The 21,877-nt window shown below is 36.1% G+C and overlaps 1 protein-coding gene across 4 annotated transcripts in view; it reads left to right on the top strand.

The window, feature by feature from the left end:
* wwox (WW domain containing oxidoreductase) overlaps window positions 1–21,877 on the top strand; it is a 376,030-nt gene that overhangs the window by 246,699 nt on the left and 107,454 nt on the right. Inside the window, exon 9 of one of the 4 annotated variants that reach the window (XM_015368095.2) lies at window positions 11,985–13,351. The exons of the other annotated variants lie outside the window; for them this stretch is intronic. Within the exon in view, the coding sequence (XP_015223581.1) occupies window positions 11,985–12,023 (39 nt within the window). The 3' untranslated portion in view covers window positions 12,024–13,351. Of the gene's footprint in view, window positions 1–11,984; window positions 13,352–21,877 lie in introns of those variants that run through there. 4 annotated transcript variants of the gene reach the window in all.

Consider the following 21,877-nt stretch of genomic DNA (forward strand, 5'->3'; position numbering starts at 1 on the left):
CCCACACTTTCCTGTTCTCTGGCTAATAGGTTTCAAAACTCCTAATTGGCTTACTGAAATTAATAGGCTGAATGTGTGTTTGTTCTTATGAACTTGCTTTCTGAGTAATTGTTGAAAAAAAGAAGAGTATAGATTAACTTGTCATTTAGCAGTAGTACCCACCATTTTGTTAGGTTTTCCAAAAGAAACAAAGCAAAATGTGTATTCTTAAATCCAAAGAGTTGAGGCATCTGTAACTGTGTCTTAGTTCACAACATCTGCACACGTTTAGTTGAGAATCATGCAGAAAAAGGAGACATGTAAAGTTACCTGCAACTTAAAACTTAATTATGAAACAATTTTATTTTTAAATGCACAGAAACATGTCTGGTTATGAGTTTTTTTGTATAAAAAAAGTTTACAATAATTCACAATCACTTATTACTATTCTTGTACTCAAAGTGCCAAGTTTTGTGTTTGCAGGTCTACCCCTCTGTCTTTTGAAACTCCGGGCTCTGTGATAGTGGAAGATGTGCCTGCGTACATGTGTACAGTATGTGCTCTCAAAACAAAGACATTGTGGGTTTGTGGACCGTTGCTGAAGTAACTTGTGCACAGTCCCACAGAGAAGTGAGTGAGTGGGCCAGCTATGAAATGAGGATGTTATGCAGATAGCATCCTCTGCCCACGGAGCCATTGTAGTGAAAGCAAAACTGTCTAAAAAGGTTGAGCCAGGAGGTGGGATGTGAAGCTGCTTGATACATAAGCGTGCACAGCTTGCAAGGGAAAGACACCTGCCATACTACTCCCCCCATTTGAATTTGGAGCACCTACAGTATTTAGAACTATTCAGAGCACATATGAGGAGCTACAATAGCTGAATAATGAAACTGCTGAATCTCTGCTTCATACAAGGCCACTTCAGCCACTAAAATCCAGTCTGCTACCCCTCATTCTCCCGTCTAGTCAACAGCTAGTATACATTTCACTCTGTCCCTTGTGTAAAGTTTGCGTCTTGGCAATTAAATGTCTGAGACCATAAGTTAGATTGTGAAGGGTATTTGGCCTTTTTCATGCTCATCATTAAGGATGTCAGTGTATCAAATATATTGGCTGTTTCTTCAACAGGACAAAGGCATTTTGTCTTATTAATAATTATATTTCTAGCCATGCTGGAGGTGCCGATTGGAATGCTAATGACTTTACAGTTAAACAGCTTCTTCTTCACATAAAAGCTGCTTAGCAGTCCTGTGGTTATCTTGCTGTCATTTTCAAATGTACCATGAGCTAAGTGTTTGTTTTACTTACAAATGTTATTGTTTTTAAATTGCATTATTAGCCTAAGTCTCCTTTTAGCTTAGAGGCTATAAAAACATTACAGCCCCACCAATCTCACACTTACTCTAAATTGTTTGCCTAGTGCTAAATAAGGACTTCAACCTTAAGGGGAGATTTGTCACACATGATGATTGTGGTTACAGTATATATAATATTAAATGAAATGTGAATAGTCAATAACAAAATGTGGATCCAATTGGAAAGCTGTACAGTACCCTGTGCAACGAGCTGGTAACTGTGTTTGTTGGTAGTAATATTTGTGTGCTTTTGTTTGTTCATAAAAGAACAGAGAATACTAGGTAATTCATTTGTGATGACTATATCAAGGTGTTTCCTAAAAGATGAAGTGACAATGTTCCCTCATTATAACTTGTCCAACAGACCCGCTTTTTATTTTGTAGAACACATGTGATTAACTATATTGTTGGAAAGACCTTAGCAGAAATTAACATATGATAGAGCACCTTAAAGCAAAGAACTGTGTCTTTATTAGAATTTCAGATTAACTGCAAAAACTGTGACAGAGTGATAACAGGTGCAGCATAGTGTAAGTGGTAGATCAGTAATTTCTTTGTCTTCTTAAATATGACCATACCGGTCTATATGTGAGGCTTCAAGCACTAAAATCTCGCCTTTAGACATTTTTTTTTAGAATTTTGCTGTGGGCTTTTTATTAAACAGATAACAGCAGCAGATCATCGAGATTTACAAATCCCAAGTTTGGAAGTCGTAATACTGGCAAGCACTGTACTGTATGCAGATATAGCAATAGGCTAACCTTTCATACAGCCATAAAATGTGTAAATTGCTGCTGTTTAAGAGGCTCTGAAGTATAAGCTTTAATGCCGTTAATTATTATTGTCATTTAAAAGGATGAGTAAAATAGTCAGTGGGGAGGCAAGTTCCATTTGGATTTTACAACACTATGCTGAATTTATGATATGTCCCTCCTCTCTGTTCATGTGTGCAGCTGATGGGTGGTGAAAGAGCCTACGGCTGCCTGGATGAGATTTTTTCATTCTGCCCATGTGCTGACATTGCTTGACTGACATGAAGCAACGTATAGTGACATTTGAAATTGTAAAGAACACTGGAATGGAATGGCATGAAACAGCCTGCCAGCAATTAAGATGCACAGTTAAATTCAATGTACTGTATAAAAACATAGCAATGATATATTCATTAGCTCGCTGCTAATTGTACAGAATGTGACATGGAACAAATGTAGGTGAAGATGTATAAGAACACAGAAAAAAGTAAATGAGTCCTGAGTACGTCACTTAACACATGTAAATGTAAGCATGTTTACCTTTGAAAATCTATCCTAGATGCAATATACAGTATGGGGAAGAATTTTGTAGTCTTCTGTATAAAACAGAGAAGAGTGAATGTTATCAGAGTCCAGACACTCTTTACTAAAGCCTGTCTGATCAATGTGCACTAATTTGGTCATATAACCCTCCAGGTTGTGTGATAACAGAGTAAAAAAAAACAAGCCTGTTCATTTTCTTTATGCTTGAAGAGGAGGAAGGAAAGGGATGGAATTCAGTTTTTTCAGCTCTCTCACCCAGCAATGAAAACCCACCAAGGAAATTGTGGAGAGAAATTATGGGAATCAGTGGCAGGAGTTCTAATGTTTGGCTGCTGTACCACGACCCAGGTAAAGTGATTCCCCCAGACAGATCTCGAAAATACTGCATAATCTTGAAATTCATTCAGGTATCCATTTATCAAAGTACAGAAATCTACAGACAAAAATAAATATTTTCTGAAGAAAAAAAAATCTAATGACAAGAAGATCAGTTCATTCTGTTTGTATCTGTTGAGTAAATGCTAGAGGCACTGAAAGACATTACATGATTAATGCAGATGGTGCAGGGCCATCAAGGGCAGACTAGAGTTTCAAAAAGGCTTGATTGCAGAAGTATCTTTCACAGATTACCAAAAGATGTCAACCTGTTAATTCTCTGAAGCTTCTGGACCATAATACTTTTTCTCTACATTTACTGGGGTTTAATTAAACTGATGTTTGGGAGGGCTGAAGGTTTTGTGACTGCTTGCTGAGAGCTGTTTGGTCAAAGAGCAATCGATGCAGAATGTAACAAAACTGACAGCAAAAATTATTGTGGGGGGGTCTATTATTTTATATGCACAAAAGGTATATACATTGTTTTGAAGTTCCCTGTACACCTTGGTTTGAAAAAATCTGAAAATAACTCACAGTCACATGGATACTAATAATGGTATTTTTGACAGTTATTTTGTTTAGTATCTAAACAAATATTTTTTAACACACAATTGCTTGCTAAGTAGCATTAAAAGGCCACTGAAACCCAATAAAACAATATAGAGGAATTATGACGGAAAAGAAGCTAATGTCAACATTGTAAAACAAAACCTTCAAGGAAACGGAGACAGTGGAAAAAATACTGAAGCTAATTAGGTGTAGGAAAATGGATGTTAAAACTACTTTCAACACATTTAAGCCTTGTAACATACCTACTGAAAATCTGATACTGCTATTGATCTTGCCCTCAAACAGACTCAAATTTGTTCTTCTAATGAATGATTCAGATCTCTCACAATACAGCAACACAGTCCTCAATTAAGTCAGCAACATTAAGTCAAAAACACATTCTTAAATGATATTGCTTGATTGTTATAAGCTTGATGCAGTGCATATTGAACTACATGCATAGTAAACTGCATAAAGCTGATGTGAAAGGCATTAATAAAAGTAAGATTATCACTGTTTTAATGTATAATGCTGCTAGAGTTACTTACGTTTAATTAATGCAAAATTAGTTGAAATAACCAGCTAATTAACCTACTGTTCCAGATTGTCTTTGCAAATATGGTGAGAACATACAAAAGCTAACCAGATAGAACCCAGGGCCCCAGCTCCGCAAGGCAGGAATGCTAATCACTGTGCCACTGTGCCATCCGGGATCTGATATCATTATTTAAGAGGTTCGCAAACCAGTATTACAAGACTCATAATATGGATCTTTTCATCTTGTTTTTGCTGTTTGCTTTTATAAAGCTGAATATTTCATAAAAAACTTACAATATGTTCTGTAACCGCTACATGCAGAACATCAAAATAAGTTTATTGTATCTGCAACAAGTTTACAATGTTATAACCAGGAAAATGACACAGTTAAAAAAGTGAAATAAACGTCTTGCAGCCAGTGCACTGGCATTTTCTTGAACAGACATGAGATAAGCAAGTTTCCTAAACTAATTAACATTTCCAATCACCAGGACATCTAAAGTGAAAGCCAGAGGATAGAAATGTGTGTGGCCAACACAGAATGCTGTTAGATGCCGTCTTGTGAATGTGTCCCATTCCTCTTGCCTTGACAAGCATGTGCTTTTTCACTAGTGACTGAGCTCTAGGATGCACATGTTTTCTCAGCTTATCTGAGAAATGTTCAATGGAGCTGAAGTCTGGCAAGTGTACTTCCACTATAAACAAACAGCATGAAGATGCACATTGTTTATCTGGAGTATCGCTGTGTTAAGTGTGAGCCCTCTAGAAAGGTAGGAAGTGACCTCCTAGGACTAAATCAACGTAGGACAATGCTGCCATGTTGCCATCCATCACTAAAACTGAATATCTGAAGCAGTGTCTTAGACACTCCTGTCAGGACCATCACACTTGGTCCACCCATCTGGTCCTGACAAGGAGTTTTGACATGTAATTCCTGGTTCATCACTGAAAGATTGTATTTACTGTGTGAACTGGTGGTGAACACCAAAGACCAGGGACAAGCAATTCTAATGTTGGAGGGCTTGTGTGTTTGCAGGTTTTTATTCTAACTCAGCTCTTAATAACCTAAAACGCCTCATAATGGGCCACCTATGGAAACAATTAACACGTTATCCCAGCTATACACTTGCTGATGCTTAGAAAATATCTAGGTAATCTGCATAACCCATCGGGACCAGGATTGCCTGTCTCTGTTACAAACAGCAAATTATAGCATGTTAGCTTAGTCCAGGTGGCACCATCACTCTCATCAGCAAAGCACACTGGTCCTTTCTGTATTTGTCTTTCTTGATTTTCATGAAACTTTCAACATTCAACAGGTTAAGAACTATCATTTATCTGTGCCCTGTCAATTCTCTCACTACCGAGGTGAATTGGTCTGTCACCAATCTATTTGATCTATTAATCAAAATTCTGCAAAAACATAAAATTACTTAATACATAAGTTTTATTTTAAATATGCTGTTTCTGTTATTGCATATGTTTATATAGTAGATGTTTGTCTGCTCTTGTAAAAAAACTCAGCTTGTAATAGGAGTCTTATTATTAGTAAAGTAATATTTAGCTTTCTCAGAAAAAAAACACAGAAAAGAGGAACGAATTTCTCTCCCTTTGTCTTGATCTTTTAGATTTACTTTACATCTCAAGAAGCTGAACTCTTCCCTATATCCTAAGCACCACAGATTTGTTAAAGTGTTAGACATTTTCTATTTAAAGATCAATAATGGAGATATATTTATCATAAAGGAGCTCGGTTTTCAGTTTTTGACTGAACTGAACAGTTTTGTTTTAGTGTTAGGAAACATAATGGTAAACAGAGCAACAGTTATTTCAGCCACATCTGACATTAAAACTGGAGCCTCAGGATGTGAGTCTTTCCTGTTGACAAAAGTTGTACCCTGTTTGGGTTCACACTTTCTTGCCGATGGAGTCATAACAGAGTTGCACCTCAAAATTGTCCCTTATAGGACTGACGCTTCTAGATGTTGCTCACTGGAGATGAAAAGATGATGACTAATCAGGGGGTCTGCTGGTGGTTAGTAAGCATCGAGATGGTGGGATTTCAAAACTCATGGTGAGAATTCTGTACTGTCGTGGATGATTCAGTGTTTACAAATATGATATGAGTATGTTAAATGTTGGACTTTAAAAGTAAAGTTTTTCATCATTATTAGTTCATCAGGAACTAGTTTTCATCTTTAGATCTTCAATGAGCTAAACATATTTGAGTCTATAACAGTAGGTTGTGACACATTGTTTTATGATTTTTTAAAGGGAACAAAATTAATGATTTCAATTTCATGTACAGTAGTGTATATAGGGTTTGAAAAGTGTTTTAGTTTGTCACACTTCAGACAGTGTGTGTATCAAGACATTTGGCCAATGATTTCTAATAATTTCGGGTTTGTAAGAATAAAGTAAAACTGATGCACTGAAATATGCAGGAATTCCATTTACCAAATTCCCATATTGTTTTATTGTGAGGGAAATTGAAAAAATACAGTAAGTCTTTTTTGCATCGTTGTTTTCACGATCATCCCTTGGTTTTGAGTATTTTGAGTATGTTTTTTGATTCAGACATTGCATATTTTGTAGGTTTGTCAATACCTTTGTATAAATAAAAAATGTCATTCTTTCTCTGTAAGCATTACATCAATAACACATACCGAAGGGAAGAAAGCAATGATCCAGGGAGTGAATGCTTGTGAAATCTGTATCTGTTTTGGAAATAATCATTATAAAGAAAAAAAAATGAAATTAGAAATTATTCTAACATAATAAACAATGGAAAACAAAGTATAATAAAGGATAATACAGTATGCAAAACAAATTACTATTAAAACAACAGCAGCAGCTTTGTCTCACTTGCAGGGCTCTGTTTTTAACATTTTCTACACGCTCCCTTTTTCCAATCATAAAAAGAGCTCTGGCCTAAGCATAGAGCATAGCCGGCATCGAGGAACGGGAAACAAAAACTGAACAGAATGTTTGGGGAGTTGGGTGGATCAAAGATCAATAAACATGGAAAGATCTCAAACCTCCCCCTGACTCTACTTTCCCCTCAGCAGTAAATAAATGCATTGAAATCAGGTGCAGGGATCCCCGGTAACAATGACAAATGATGTTGTATGTAATTTTTTTCTATTAACATAAAGTAATATAAACTGAAGGACACTAGTCTATAGAGAGAGTTAGTAGCTAATGTTCCATATCAGATGTGGACAATGTCAGGACTGAATACAGATTAGGCAGTGTCCTTCTCTCCCTGGGGGAATTAAGGTTTGACACAGAATTGGCTGCCAAGTGTATTATTATATCTTGTTGGTGCCAGTCCTGTCTTCCCTGGTCTATTAACCCTTTTGCGCTCTCTGACACTCTTCTAGTTTGCAGGAACTCCACACTAGAGTGCTTTTCTGAACCATACCTTACGTAATCGAAACGTATTTTCTCTCTTCTCTTTTCAGCATGGAACCTATTACTTGTTCCTTTGCAGCCTACACATGCTGACGCAGCTACAGTAACCACCTGAACCACTATATTTATTTTATTCTAGTTCTTCCAGTGTCAGATTAATTAGTGGAGGTGTACAAAATGTTCTCCTGGATGTGCCAAGTTCTTTATATGCACAGACTATAATACAGTACCTGCTGTCACTGAAGTACATGACATTATTTGACTATCTGTGTGCATACTGTCTGATCTCAGACAAAAGATCGTTTCCGTACTATTTATTTGAGAGTAAAAGCCTTCTGAAGTTTCCTTCAAAGGTTTTACTTAAATTTCATTTGCATTATGCCTGAACATCATAGAATGCTTTCTGTTTGAAAAGAGTGGTGAAATGCAATCTCTACTCACTTTTGCATTATGAATGGAAAAAATAAGCTTTTTGAAGTTTATTTGTGTTGAATTGTCAACATTATATCATTTTATATTCATTCATGGGTTCCACCTTGATGGCCTAAACCTTGCTTTTTTTGGTGCAGTAGAGGTACAGCATGATTATTACCTGACACTAGCTGTTTAGTGTGCAGTGCAATGGCATTTATCATAGCAGGAGTCCCGATCTTCCTATTTTTTAAAACAAAACATCTAAAGAATATGACTTGGTTTCATTTACGCTAAGTACTTCAGCAATGGCAACAAATACAGTACTTTTTCAGTTTGGCTGTTTCTAGGAATAGAAGGTAGTAATACAGACTAAAGCAACCCAGCCCAAGAAAACTAAAGGGCAATACGCCTGGAAGACAACCAGAAAGTCTATTGCTTATTCCAGGGATTCTTTGAATTTAATCAGGCAGTGAGTGGAAGCCTACTGTTATTGTAAGGGAACTGCTGGTATTCAGAGACTAGGCAACTGAGCAACTTCATACTCTGCAGGTGTTCAGAGATAATGTACTGTAAGCCATTGAATCTCTCTTGTGTCAACTTCATTAACAACCCACATTTTGGTAAAATTTATATTTGTGAAAATTGGCTAGCTCTGTAAAGGAGCATGTCGGTAGAACACAGTTTATTTTTCCGTGCTGTTGGCCTGTAACATTAACCAGACCTCTGTGGGGTTATACCATTAAGATTTTACACACCGTCTCTCCTGCATACTGGACTGTACATGTGTGTTCAAATGGTTGTGCTCCTGCCATTTTGCTTCTGTCTTGGCATCTGCTGTACCAGTTAAAGCAAAATATTGCAGATTTCATACACAGTCAAAGCTGATCTGCACCTTGCATGTTGCAGTGATATTTTCCGCTCCCACATCTTCCTTGGCATACACAAACTACTGCTGTTAAAGTACTGTTTGACAAGTCAACTCCAAACATGGTCGATATCATTCCAGTGACAATATAGTTTTAATGTTTTGCAGTGGTGTTACTGCACAAATGCCATTTTTTTAACAGAATTTATACCATTTAATTTTTATTAGTTTGAAATGACTTTGTTTCATTATGCTCTCACTTGCATCAGATATGCACCTCATAGATTGCAGTAACCTTTTACAGTATATACTGTAAGCAACCTTTATATGGCAACACTAGATGAGTAGGACTTGGTCCTACTCTACAAACATTAATCAATTAATTCCAAACATTAAAAGCAGAATGTTGGTACTGTACCAACAGGATAAATATGTGAAAAGGGGGTACTAGGCTAATGAATGAAATAAAAAGCTTTTATTCATTGTTGAAATGCAGCTTATGACACAGACTCACGGCTTTTTAAAAACTGTTTGACATTCAAACTTGATAGGTATCATTCTTGTCTATCTTTAGTTTGCTAAATTTGTCAATAAAAGGAGTGGAGTTTTCTTAAATGTTTTAAAAAACATACTATTAACTTTTTCTGAAACAATATTAAAAAAAGCTAATTGTTTTGTTTTAATGTAATATTCTTTTGTTTCATACAATACTCGTTTATTTTGTTTCATAGAGGTAAGGTGGCCTCAGTGAAATCTTATTGTGAATATTTAATAATAAGTAGAAGGGAAAAATATATGCCTACACTATCTTGCTTTGTGAGTGGTGAAAAGGAGAAATAACATATTGTCTTGTTTTACACTTGCATTTGAAAACTAAACTGTGAATTTAATTGGGGTTGAGAAATTGTGCATTGCTGCATTGCCACACATTAGGTAATGAATAGTTGTTAAAACACTGTTCTTGGAGTTGCCAGTAGATTTATTCAAGAACATATTTTCTAGCCCTGGACTAGTGCTACTGAGACAAAGACATGAAATTGCCAGCAGAGTTTGTTAGCATGCCAAGGTCAGGGATTTCAGCTTATTTAAATGGTTGCTCCTTCATTGATTTCAGCTTTGGGAACAAAAAAAGTGCTTCACTGACAAACAAGAATGACGATGTTTGCGCTGTCTAAAATGAGAAATTTTCCACACATATTTTTGCTCGTGTCTATATGATGAATACAGTGCACATCAGAGTTGACAGATTGACAGCTCTCGATTCCAGAGCCCACAGTCTAGTTGCAAAGCACAGATGCTGCATGGGTTAATATAGCAGTTAGTTTCCCTCAGCAGCTTTGCAAGCACTTTTACATTCTTACCTGTTGGGACTTCCCTCAGGAATAAAGGGAAGCTCTTTTTCAAGCTATATACTGCACCTTAATCACTCTTCTTGAATGTTCAATGTATGACCTGATGTTGGTGGTCTTGACTTATGAGTTCCAGTATTTGCAGAGCTACCTCTGTTTATGAGGCGTAAACTGTTGTACTTGTTTTTCTAAGGCATAAAAATAGTTTTGCAGTGCTCCTCAGAAGCCTTTCTTTTATTTTTGGGGGGGTATGTACTGCTTATTACTTTCTTTCAAAACCCAGCATTTTGTGAATGTCCTTTTATGCAGCCACAATTCTCTATTTTTCAAACAGTTCTTACAGTATTTCTCAGAAACAGACAAATATCTAAAAATATATTCTTTTTTAGTCATAATAATGAGTTATATTAGTTTAGCTAGGTGTATTAGCATGTGCATTTTAAAATGTCTTGTGTAACCCTTAGTGTTGAAATTTCTTAATAATACTCAGTGAATCAATACAGCATCTTAATTTTATTTACAGAGATGTTCTAACTTGCAATCATGCAAAATTCACTTGAATATTATTTTTCAAAGAAATGGTTGTAACAATGTCGGTATTATTTTAAAGCAGCTTAGACTAAATTTACTGTAAGACATATAAGATTAACAGTAGGTTGCCTAGTAAAGAATGGAGAAGAAAGTTGAGGACCTGTTTGCTATACTGTATGTTTATGCCTTAATGAGCAAGAGAACCTGTGCTCTGAGCTTCTTAAACTCCAGAAACTGATCATTAGCTGATTAAGATGGGAGGACATTTGTTTATTTTCGTCTTCACTGTCACCATATGTGGAATGGCATAGATAAATTCAGCAGTGTTACCTGATTTTCTTGAGAATTAACTGGTGGATTAAAGTTCCTGAATTCATCACTCTTACAGGCGATTAAGCAATGGAATCAAGCAAAAGCAAAATGAATCACACACCATGAAAGCACCTAATGACTTAAAATCAAAACCTGAATTTATTTATTTTTTAAGTTGGAATTTTTCATTCTTTGAAGTGTGTTAAACCAACAGACCTGATTTTTTAAAAGATTGATTACAATTTTAGGATGTACTTTATATATTAAATCATTTGTATAATATGAAAAAAATGAGCAGAATCTTTAAACCATCTTTAGTTTTTTTTAATTACAATAAGCTGCAGTACCTCTTTATTTCTTGTGGTTGAAAAAAAAATAAATGTCATCAAAGTGTGACTTGAGGTTTGGCCAGGACAAAAATGTGCTGTTCATTTTCTGTGGGTTCTGAAGCTACAGTACATTAGTAAACAAATATAATCAACAAATTAGACTCACATTACAAAACTGAAATGATGTATTGCAAATTGAATTGTAAGACAGACTAAGTAATATTCTTTACATTTTAAAGATTTCAAAGTTTTCATTAACATTTTTATCAAGAAGTTCTTCACAGTGTATTCATTTCATTACATTATATTTTTTAGAAAATGTATTCTACCAATACATGGAAAATGAAATGGAACAATACAGTACATATAAAGCCAATTAATGAAAGTGTCCAAAAATATGAACAACATAGTGATTTCTTAATTTTTTTAGAGTTTATTTTTTTTAGCCTAAATCACTGTTAAGAAAATTGAACAGAAAATCAAACTAATGTCTCATGTCTCATGTTCATGGGTCATGTCTCTGTCTTTACCACAGTTTGGCCTTCAATTTGTTTTCTTCTTAAAGACACATAGAGAGTTACAATATGTTTTTCTCCCTGTTTGACACACTTTTTCTTTTGGTTGTTATTAGAATCTGTGTAGTTTCATTTTTTAAAAGGAATCATTTGTTTTATTGGCAGGAACAAAAAGTCATAGTCAAAAGGCTAAACAGGATGTAATGAATTTGCAGTGGCCCATGTGAGAGAAATCGAGGGCATAGGAGCACTCTCTTCACACTCAGAATGATCATTTCGGGGCTGCATCTTCACCATCACGAAGACCAGCTCAGGAAAGACCTGCATTCACACTGTAACAGAACACCACCAGGCTGCCAATGTTTTTCTGAAACATGAAGCTGTGAAATGTCTTTTGTAACTATTTGCTGTGCCAGTCACTACAGCACAATGTGTCTTTTTTTCCATGTCAGTTTGTAATTTCTGTACAATATTTTTTTCTTGCTTGTTTTGATTCAGCACTTTATTTTAATTTTAGTTTTTAATAATTTGTTTAACAATATATATCAAATGAAAACAAGATCCCATTTATAATGACAACCTGGCCAAGAGAGAGGGTTTCACCATTTCAACACAGTGCATATATCTCACTGTGCATCAGTTTTATTTTATATACAACCCCTGCCAAATGTATTTAAACCCCAGATAAAAGAACAATGAAAATGTCATACAACAGAAAGATTTTCAGGTTGGATAATATGTAAAATTTAAAAATATGAGTTATACTGTAAACTTAATAGCATCGCACAATGTTAAGAACACATTTTTCAGAAAGTCCAGAAAACACAAATGTCACATTTATTCACACCACTGTAGTTAGTATTTTGTAAATTCTCATCTGGCATGGATTACTCTGACAAGATGTTTCCTTTGAGGTCTGTGGTATTTCTGAGGGGCTTTGTTTACTCTTCCTCCAATCAAAATTATTGTAGGTCTTTCTGACCCTTCGTTTTCCATTTGTGAACTGCCTTCTTGATTTAGAACTGCAGATATTCCGTTGGACTTAGGCCTGGAGATTGAAATGGCCAGCCCAGAACATTTATTTTGTGTGTGGTTAACCAGTTCTTTGTCAATTTGGAAGTATTGTTTGGATCATTGTCATGCTGGAATGTGAATTTTTAGTTTGTAACTGTTCTTAACCCAGCCACACTCACACAGGCAATGTCAAATGGAAATTGTCGATACTTGGTATGCTTCAAATGCCAGTCTGTGTTGTAGTTGTAGTTTCAACTGTTCCCTTTGCATTTATGGTTGCCTCCAGCACCACTTGTCTCACAGCCAAGGTTAGGCAGCTACGTTTGCGTCCTCTTTCCTGGCAGGGCTGCCACTATACCATCAGCCTTAAATTTCTTAATAATTGACTGTGCAGTGGAAATTGGTCGGTTCAGCTTTTTTTAAAATTTATTTATTGCCTTTCGCAAACTTTACTGTAACTGATCTTACCCCAAGAATTCTTCAGTTAACACATTCAGGTTTTGAATAATATATTTTTATAATAGTCCATTTTAAATACATTAATAATAAATTAAATGTTAACTCTAAAATAATAACTTTTAACATATAAAGATATACAGTAAGTTTGAAATAATTAAAATGATGTATTTGCGTCATTTTGTAATTTCACAAAGTGAGACACCATTAAAGGGTCTGAATTATTTTGCAAAGCACTGTGGGTAACATTGGTATTATGAAAAAATGTATTTTAAACATTTAAAGTACACTTCATAGAAACATGGTTGTGAATGGTTCTTATTTAGAATGCTTAATACATATACCATTTAATATCATTAATTCATTCCTTTCCTTCTCAAAGTTTTGTTTTCCCTGAACATTGTAAAACTGTTTACAGTGCGGGGAAGTTATTAGCCCAGTGGACTGAATCTCTAAATCAGCTATTACACAGCAAAACTAAAAGGTGTGGGCTCTCATTGCAAGTTCGCTCATTGTTACTAAGCAGCATCTCATATCCCTTCCTGCTTTGTTTAAGTTGTTTCTTTTTTGCACTATTTTTTCTTTTGTCTTTTGTATATTCAGATGTGTAGTGGCCCAGTCTTGTTTCTGTACTTCCCACTGCCAGCTTCTTCAGTTTTGAATGAAACCTTGTCATACAGTTTTACATGTCATGTACAATATACAATCCATGATAATGCTTACGTATTGTGATCAGTTCCAGTCTGAACTGATTAAAAATTTGATTAGAAAATTAAAATGCGAAGCTCCCAGGTAAATGAGGTTGCGGAATTTGTGATGCAAGGTTAGAAAGCAGCTGCATCACCGCTTTCTTCTCCTGGAAACTTTAGATTCGGAAGGACCGCGCACTCCCTTAACCCTTGCTCTTGGTTTTTGGGCATGACTCAGATTACAACTGTAGCCCTAATTGCTGCTGCTCATGGAAACATATTGCACTCTCATGCTGGTATTCAAAACAGCCACATAACTGTACCCATAAGTGCTGGTACTATAAGGGTGCTGAATGTTGTGTGGGCAGAGATATGTTTTGGGAGGGGTACTGAATTTAAGAGAAAAAAAGTCATAGCAAATTCTATTTAAATGTTGCTAAAGATCTAAGACTTATTTCTTTCATTGCTGTGGTTCGAAGACAAGATGACAAAAAAGAACAATTCTTAATATACAGCAGTAAAGTTCATTTAACATTCTTTCATCAAAATAAATTTGAAGTCTGTAACTTTGATGTTACTTTTGGTTCTATTTCAATTGGGCTTATCTTCACTGCAATTAAGCTGAGGAAAGGGAAATTTGAATGCATCGAGTGTGACTTGGAGATTAGCTGTGGAGACAGTGATTGACGTCATGGCTTGACAAGAAACCCACAAACCTCAGTCTGTTCTTCCAGAATTTTGTGACTTTGAGGCTCCATTTTTTCCTCTTTATCCCCCAGTAGTTTTCAGGAGGCAAATAGACGCTAGGATTCTGGGGTGACAATGAAATATTATTGGGAGTTAATTTTGAACAATTAAAAACTTAAATAATAGTTCATCTTGGGGTGTGTAAATAGAAATCTTTGATTACATGCTTACATAATTTAAAAGTTATCTTTCTTTGAGTGGTTAATGTACAGTGGTGCTTAAATTCATACCTCTTAAATTGCTTTTACAGTAGGTGTATTATTTTCTTTCCAATGTTAAGTGCATGACTGCTGTAAATACTGTACTGTACACTCAAGTCAACCACTATTTCATTATAATGTAATGCACAGACCAGAACACAAATCTATTTTTTTACTTTACTTTTTATGGATAGACATAAGAGTGGAGCCAGTATTTTATGAATGGTGATACTAATAAGCTCTGACGAAACAAAATGTCAGAAGATAATTTAAGTATTTTGTTACGTCTTGTGTAATTCAGAGAAGTGTACATTTTATTTTTGGATTTATTAGTCAGTCATAACAAATGTACTTAAAATGCATAAAACTGTATTTGTCCATGTGTAAATTAAAATTGTCTTTCCTAGAGAAGAAACATTTACTTTGTTGACACTGAGCAAGTACTTGAACTCTTGTACATGGAGCACAATCTGTTTGTCTCTTTTGGCATCTGACCTTTTGCATCTACATAAATGTACAATTTAAATCATATTATTTGCATGTATAAAAAATAAAATGTTTCAATGCCCTCTTGAACTAGAACAAAACAGAACAGTACTGGCTTTTGTGTTACTTGTTTGTGCTGTGAAACTGCTGTGCTTTTGAATGAAGATGAGACGTCTGCAAGAAAGGCACACTAAGACGTGTAGGTGGGCATTTAGTATGACAGAATATCCAGTGCCAAGCTAGATCAGTATACGAGCTGCAAAGTCTTTGTGCCAGCAGCATAAGATGGGGGAAGTACCCAGGGACTGGAGAATCTCTAACGTAGTTACAGTACTATTCATAAAATGGGGTGAGAAAACTGAACCAAATAATTATAGACAACTCAGTCTGGCTTCTGTTAAATGTAAGGAAATAGAAACAATTGTACAGATTTAAGCAGAGAAAAGGCAGACCTTCCCTAAGCATTTTGTTGCAGGTCTCTGAACAAACAGCAATAGAAATTGAGACACGTAGGATATATGATGTGATATATTTTGATTTTTAGAAGGCTTTTGATAAACCTTTTCATAAACAATTCTTAATGCAGGCAGTAGGCATTTGTTTGCAGATGCTACTAAATTAAAAAAAAGATTTAGATAAAATTTGAGACCGGGCAAATGACTTTTACATGTGCCAGGTTGTTTCACGCAGGTAGTAAAAATGTGAACTGCAAATTCAAAATGGGATATGCTGAACTAGAAAGAGGTTACTTCTGAAAAACAGGTGTTGACACATCAGTACAGTACAGTATGAGAAAGCAGTGAAAAGGCAAGCAAAATGCTAGGATATACCACATGTGAAAAGTGTAGAATTTAAATCAAGAAATATTATATTAGAATTGTATAATCAAAAGGCCTCATTTAAAAAATGCTGCTCTGGAATCAGTCCAGAGAAGAGCAATCACATACATTGTCCTACTCTGACATGTTGAAGGAACTGAACCTTTTTGGCCTTGAACAGAGAAGGCTATGAGGATTCCTGATACAAGTGCAAGAAACAAGTCCTCAAAGACTCTGACAGAGTCAACCCAGGGCACACCAGAAGGGCACACCACACTACATGGATGTGCATTTAAAACCGAGAACAGAAGGCACGCAAAGGTGTGTGAGAGTATGAAGCTGTGTTGCTTATTTCTAGAAGTAGCTGAATCCTTGGATCAACCAAACAGGTTAGATAGGTTGAATCGACTCCTCTTGTTTGTAATCTTTCTTAAGGTTCTAAAGGAAAAAGTAAATTCCACACTGAAAGGAGGAAGAAAGAACACAACTTTGGATTTTTTGTTTTTGAGTGTGGAATTCACTCATTATTCAGTGTGATTGATTAGACACTCTAGGACTTGTATCTCATCATTGCAGACACTGGTGCCTCCATGTCAGCACTGCTCTCAGCTGAGATGTGACCATCTTTACTTATGTTGGACCCTTTTTAAGATACACATGTCCATTTATTTATACTGAAATGCTTTTGAAGTTGACTTTCAAAGCACAAAGGGACAACTCAAAATAAGCATTGTGATAAAGGTGAATTTACGTTGCTGATTGTCAGGGTTTGTGGGATTTGATTTTGGCCATTTGCCTTTATGAAGCTGAATCATGTTTAGCCAATTGCCTGTTAAGTGGGCAATAATCATGTTGTTTTGCCCTTGGATGCTGTACAAATGTTTTCAGTGGGCTGTGGGTTGCCACCTACTCTGTACTGTAATAATTGCTCTCTGAGATTATTCTCTGTCAAATTGAGCATTATTAAATTGTTGCTTTAAATGTAATCATTCTTCTGTTAAGATGTGTTGCATTTTGACAAATACAGTCACCAAGAACATAGTTCATCATTCTGAAACTGATGTTTTACCTGCAGTCATTTACTGTACAGTGTTTACAATGTGTTTCTAAATATTTTAGTAACATTATTTTGATGACTACAGTATGTGTAACAATGCGTTGGTCAGGACCCTATGCAGCAAATAATCCGGAAGTATGTGAAAGGGACACAGGGAGGAGATGACGAGGAACTGGGCAGGTTGGCGATGGTGCACTGGTGCTCGGGGGGCATGGTCCTGGTGAACAAGCCCAAGGGAGTCCAAAGGGAAATCCATGGTGAAGTTCAAAAGCCCAGAGGCAGGTAATCCAAACGAGACAAGACAAGAAAAGGTTTAAAAACCGGAATGGGATCCGGTGCAGGGACGGGGAATAAAAACGGGGATGGCGAGGCCAGGCGCTCTGAGCCCCGGACTCAGCAGGGTCAGGACACTGATAGGAGGCCTATGCCCTGAAGCCGCGGGAGTAGGGAGACTTGGTGGTAGGTGGGCCTCCAGGCGTCTGTCTTCCAGTGCAGAGCCAGGAGTAGCGATAGCGCCCGGCTTAAATAAGGAGGGGCAGGAATGAGGGCAGGTGCTCATGATCAACTAAAATGTGTAAAAGCTGGCGCGCCCTTAAGAGGAGGGATTACGATCGTGACAGTATGTGAATTACTGTAGTACTGAAATATTCATGTTGAAATAATCAAGGTGTTTAATGTTTTTTAACATTAAACTGGGAACAAAATGCACCAAAGCAAACTACATGTTTTGTGTATTATATTATTCAGAGCTATTTTATTAGGGGAAAAGTGTTCCAGTTTCTAATATTTCCTTTTACTGATTCATCATACCTACGTTTTCTGTTTATTATGATAAATTATATTGTATTAACTATAAGGAATATTTTCCTATTATTATAAATATCACAGAAAGTCAATTATATTTATTTTATTTAATTTTGTTTTCAGGATTTTAAAAAGCAAGCAAGACTTTCTCTCAAAAAAACATTTCACTCTACAAAAATCATCTTCCTTGAAGTGAGCAGTTAATGAAATATAATATTCAGTTACACAGAACAAATATAAAATGAACCTGCTTCAGCAAATCACTTTCCTTGTGGAAACAGGATGGTTTTGAATGAGAAGTCTCCAGGTTATACACTTCCTAATGTTAGTTAACCTAGTAATTCACTTTTCTTAGGAAGATACCCACATATTTTGAACATTTATTGCATTTTAACATAAAACATGCTGTATATACAGTAGGTAGCAAAATCACATTCTGTTTATCTCATCAGAAAGCCTCATAAAAACCACAGACCTTGGATAATACTGTTATCTTTCCCCCTCTTTTTAATTATGCATGATTATTATTTCTCTAGTTTCCAATACACTTTTGGCCAAAATCATTGGAGTGCAGCATTTCTCGTATGTATTCCCCCTTGCCCACTGAAAGAACTGGAAAAGGCTGCCAGCAGGAAGTTGTCAGCATTCCTGGAAAGTCCTGGCAGGAAGCTTGGCTCCCAAAGGCTCTATTGGGAAACATTCCCCCTTGTGCATGGTGGCTGGAGCATGTGTAGACAAACAGTGATAAAATGCTCATAAACATTGGTCTAACTCTGGCAGATAATAGTTTTTAATGCAAAGTGCCCATTTGTTCCATGAAGTAAGTAATATTTAAGGTAGACAATGCCTCTGTGTTTTTTTTAATCAAGTGTCTATTAGGTCTAATTTGGAAACACAATATCAGCCTAGCTCCATACAAACATCCCTTTGCTCCCAGTTACTTCCAGCTCAATTATAATCACCTTCATTACAGTTGTAATGCCCCACACTTTAGCATGTTCCCATGTACATCATGGACCTGGAAGACCATAGGAGTTGGCAAATGACTCTGGAATCTAAAACATACAGAAGTCCCATATTGCTCTTTTTTCTGAGCTGCAAATTCAATTATTTGGATGCTAGCAAGTGAAGGTTACCTGTTATTACAACATCATTTCTTTCTAAAGCACCCGTTAAATCTTTGCAGAAGGTTTTTGGAGAGGATTAATGTTTAATGTTTTGGACCATGCCAGTAATATACTGAAGATTTGGAAGGAGTAGTGTTGTTCCTAAAGTAACAGCTCCCAAAACTTGTGTTAATGAAGAGTAACATATGTTGCAGTCTTTCCATAGATTTTAAGTACTGAAAAGAAAACAATAATGTGCAGTTCTAATTTCTTTCCAATTCTACTTTATATAATTATACTTTTTATAATTCTAATATTTTTAGTTTCACCTCTTGTCAGCGAGAGATCTTTAAGGGTTAATATAATCTAAAATCGTACCTTTACTAAAAAAAATTGATATAGATATAATATGTACATAGACCAGTAAATTATAGTTAATGTGTACTTGTGAAACCATTTGCACTTAGGTAATGGAACAGTGTGTGCACAAGGCCTTTCAATCAATTGTTAATTAAAAGACAGAATTGAAAAAAAAATGATGTTTCAGATTTTGGAGCAAGATAATGAAACTGGAAAGAAAAAAAGACTCTCAGTGCTGAAACGGTCAATTTCTATCCATGTTTTCTCCATAACCGTCACTGCAGGCTGCTTAGCACATGCCATGGTGAATTCAGTCTCTGCTGTGCACCCAGCAGTAGTTTATCTTCAGCTTGGAGGCTGCACTCCAGTCTCCTGCTGATGGGAGTTTATCTGAGATGCTGAGTGGCCTAGGGCCTCTGGCAGCTGCCTGCTGCAGCACCATTCCATTAGAGGGTGTGCTAACTTTGCAACAACTAGGCGACATCCTCATTTTTCACCTTCCCTCTCCCTCACTAGGTACACCTTCCCAGTCGTGGCAAAGGTGAAGAGGTTCCAGTTAGCTGCCTGTGAAAAAGACAAATTCTCCTTTGAAGTCAAAGGATTTTTAACCCACAACACCTTTATTTTGTGATGTGGTCACTTTATTTTGTTTGGACTAAAAAAGTGCCTCTTGAATTGTGCTGATTTTTTGTTTCTGTTTGCTTACAGTACATTTCTGACATATGGAATCATAAAAAATAGATTTTTTTTTCTTTTAGTAGACTATACTAAGAGAAACCATTGCGTATTGCAAAGTACAAGTGCAAAGAAGAAAACGTTCATTTACTTTTCTTCATTTCTATTTCTTTCAATTTTTTTTTTACAATATCCATGACATTGCTGGAGGTCGGCCTTTTTGTATTCATTGTGATTCATTGCTAGTGATTCAGATAATAGTTAAACCAACACATCTCTTTTCTAATAAGTATTGAACCATTAATTAATTGATTAATTGTGCAGTCTGAATAAATCATAACCAATATTTAGAGCCATTTTCATTCATTAGATCAGCTGTTACAAGGCTGTCTAAGAGTATAAGGAATCAAGTCATTAAACTCTTGAAACTGGAAATTTGACACTACACATTTCTCACATTGTGTGAGAAAGGTGGAGCTCTAAGTATTGAAGTACTTTAACAATATTTTAAAATAAATATTAAAATCGTATTAAAGAAAAGAACCAGAGGTATAAAATGCATTTTATCTTAATACAAAAAACAGAATATAGTTAACACATAGCCCATGTATATTTATAAAAGTCAAGCTTTATTGAATCCTAAAAAACTCCCACGATACCATGTATATTAAAATATAAGATATGCAGTGCTCTGCATGATTTTGTTTAAATATTTGCTCATGAAAGAAACATTAAAGGGTGCTTGTTTGTACTATATTGAAAGTATCTTCTTATAATCCCAGTGCTACACGGCACTTTTTTCCCTTTTCCTCTGATGTGCCCTTGTCTCCCTTCACCCTGAGGAAAGTAAACCTCACAAGGTCACCAAATTAAAACTTAAAACAATCTGTAAATTTAATAGAAATGTATCCTTTTTCCTAATGCAATTCCCCTTCACATTGAGTGGCTGTGACACTGGTGTCTGCGGTTGTGTATTGGGCTGTTCACTTTGATTTGGCGGTGGGGGATGGCATCTGAGCCGATTGGAAGTAGCATCTGAGTGTCTCAGACTGCCCTCCTGGGACAGGAGCACCACTACCATGTCTGGACACAATTACACCTCCGGCGTTGGCATGTCTTCTTTGCAGGTAGTCTGGTCTTAAGAACTAAGAAATCATCCTTTGCAGGTCTCATTGTCATTGACAACTTTTCTAGCCTTTGTTCAGCTTTGTTCTTCAAGATCCAGTATCACACTGCTGCTGTCCTGACCTACAGGTGCAGAATGCCTGTTTAATGCATTTCTCATATTTTCTGCTGTCTCTTTACTTTGGCTGGCTATCACCATACTACATTCTGTACTCTTTCTGTGTTAATCTTAACAAGCAAAGGAATTACCTTCTGTTATTTTCACCATTCTGGGTATGAATCTGTCTCAGAGAGCTCTTCCTCAGTTTCCTGCTTTCTTGTTTCTGCATCTTCTCCACATCTGTACAGTATGTCAGAGGTGATTTTTACAAAGACTTATTAAACGTAAACGTAATCTGTCTCAGAGCCCTTGTGTATGTTTTGAATCTCTGGTACACCCTCAACTGGAGGTGTTTCTCTGGATAGCTCACATTAAATTATGAATTAGGGCAGTGTGTCGCAGTGATCAGCAACTCTGACTT

This window comes from Lepisosteus oculatus, chromosome 20 (genome assembly GCF_040954835.1).
Source record: "Lepisosteus oculatus isolate fLepOcu1 chromosome 20, fLepOcu1.hap2, whole genome shotgun sequence".
Classification (NCBI taxonomy): domain Eukaryota; kingdom Metazoa; phylum Chordata; class Actinopteri; order Semionotiformes; family Lepisosteidae; genus Lepisosteus; species Lepisosteus oculatus.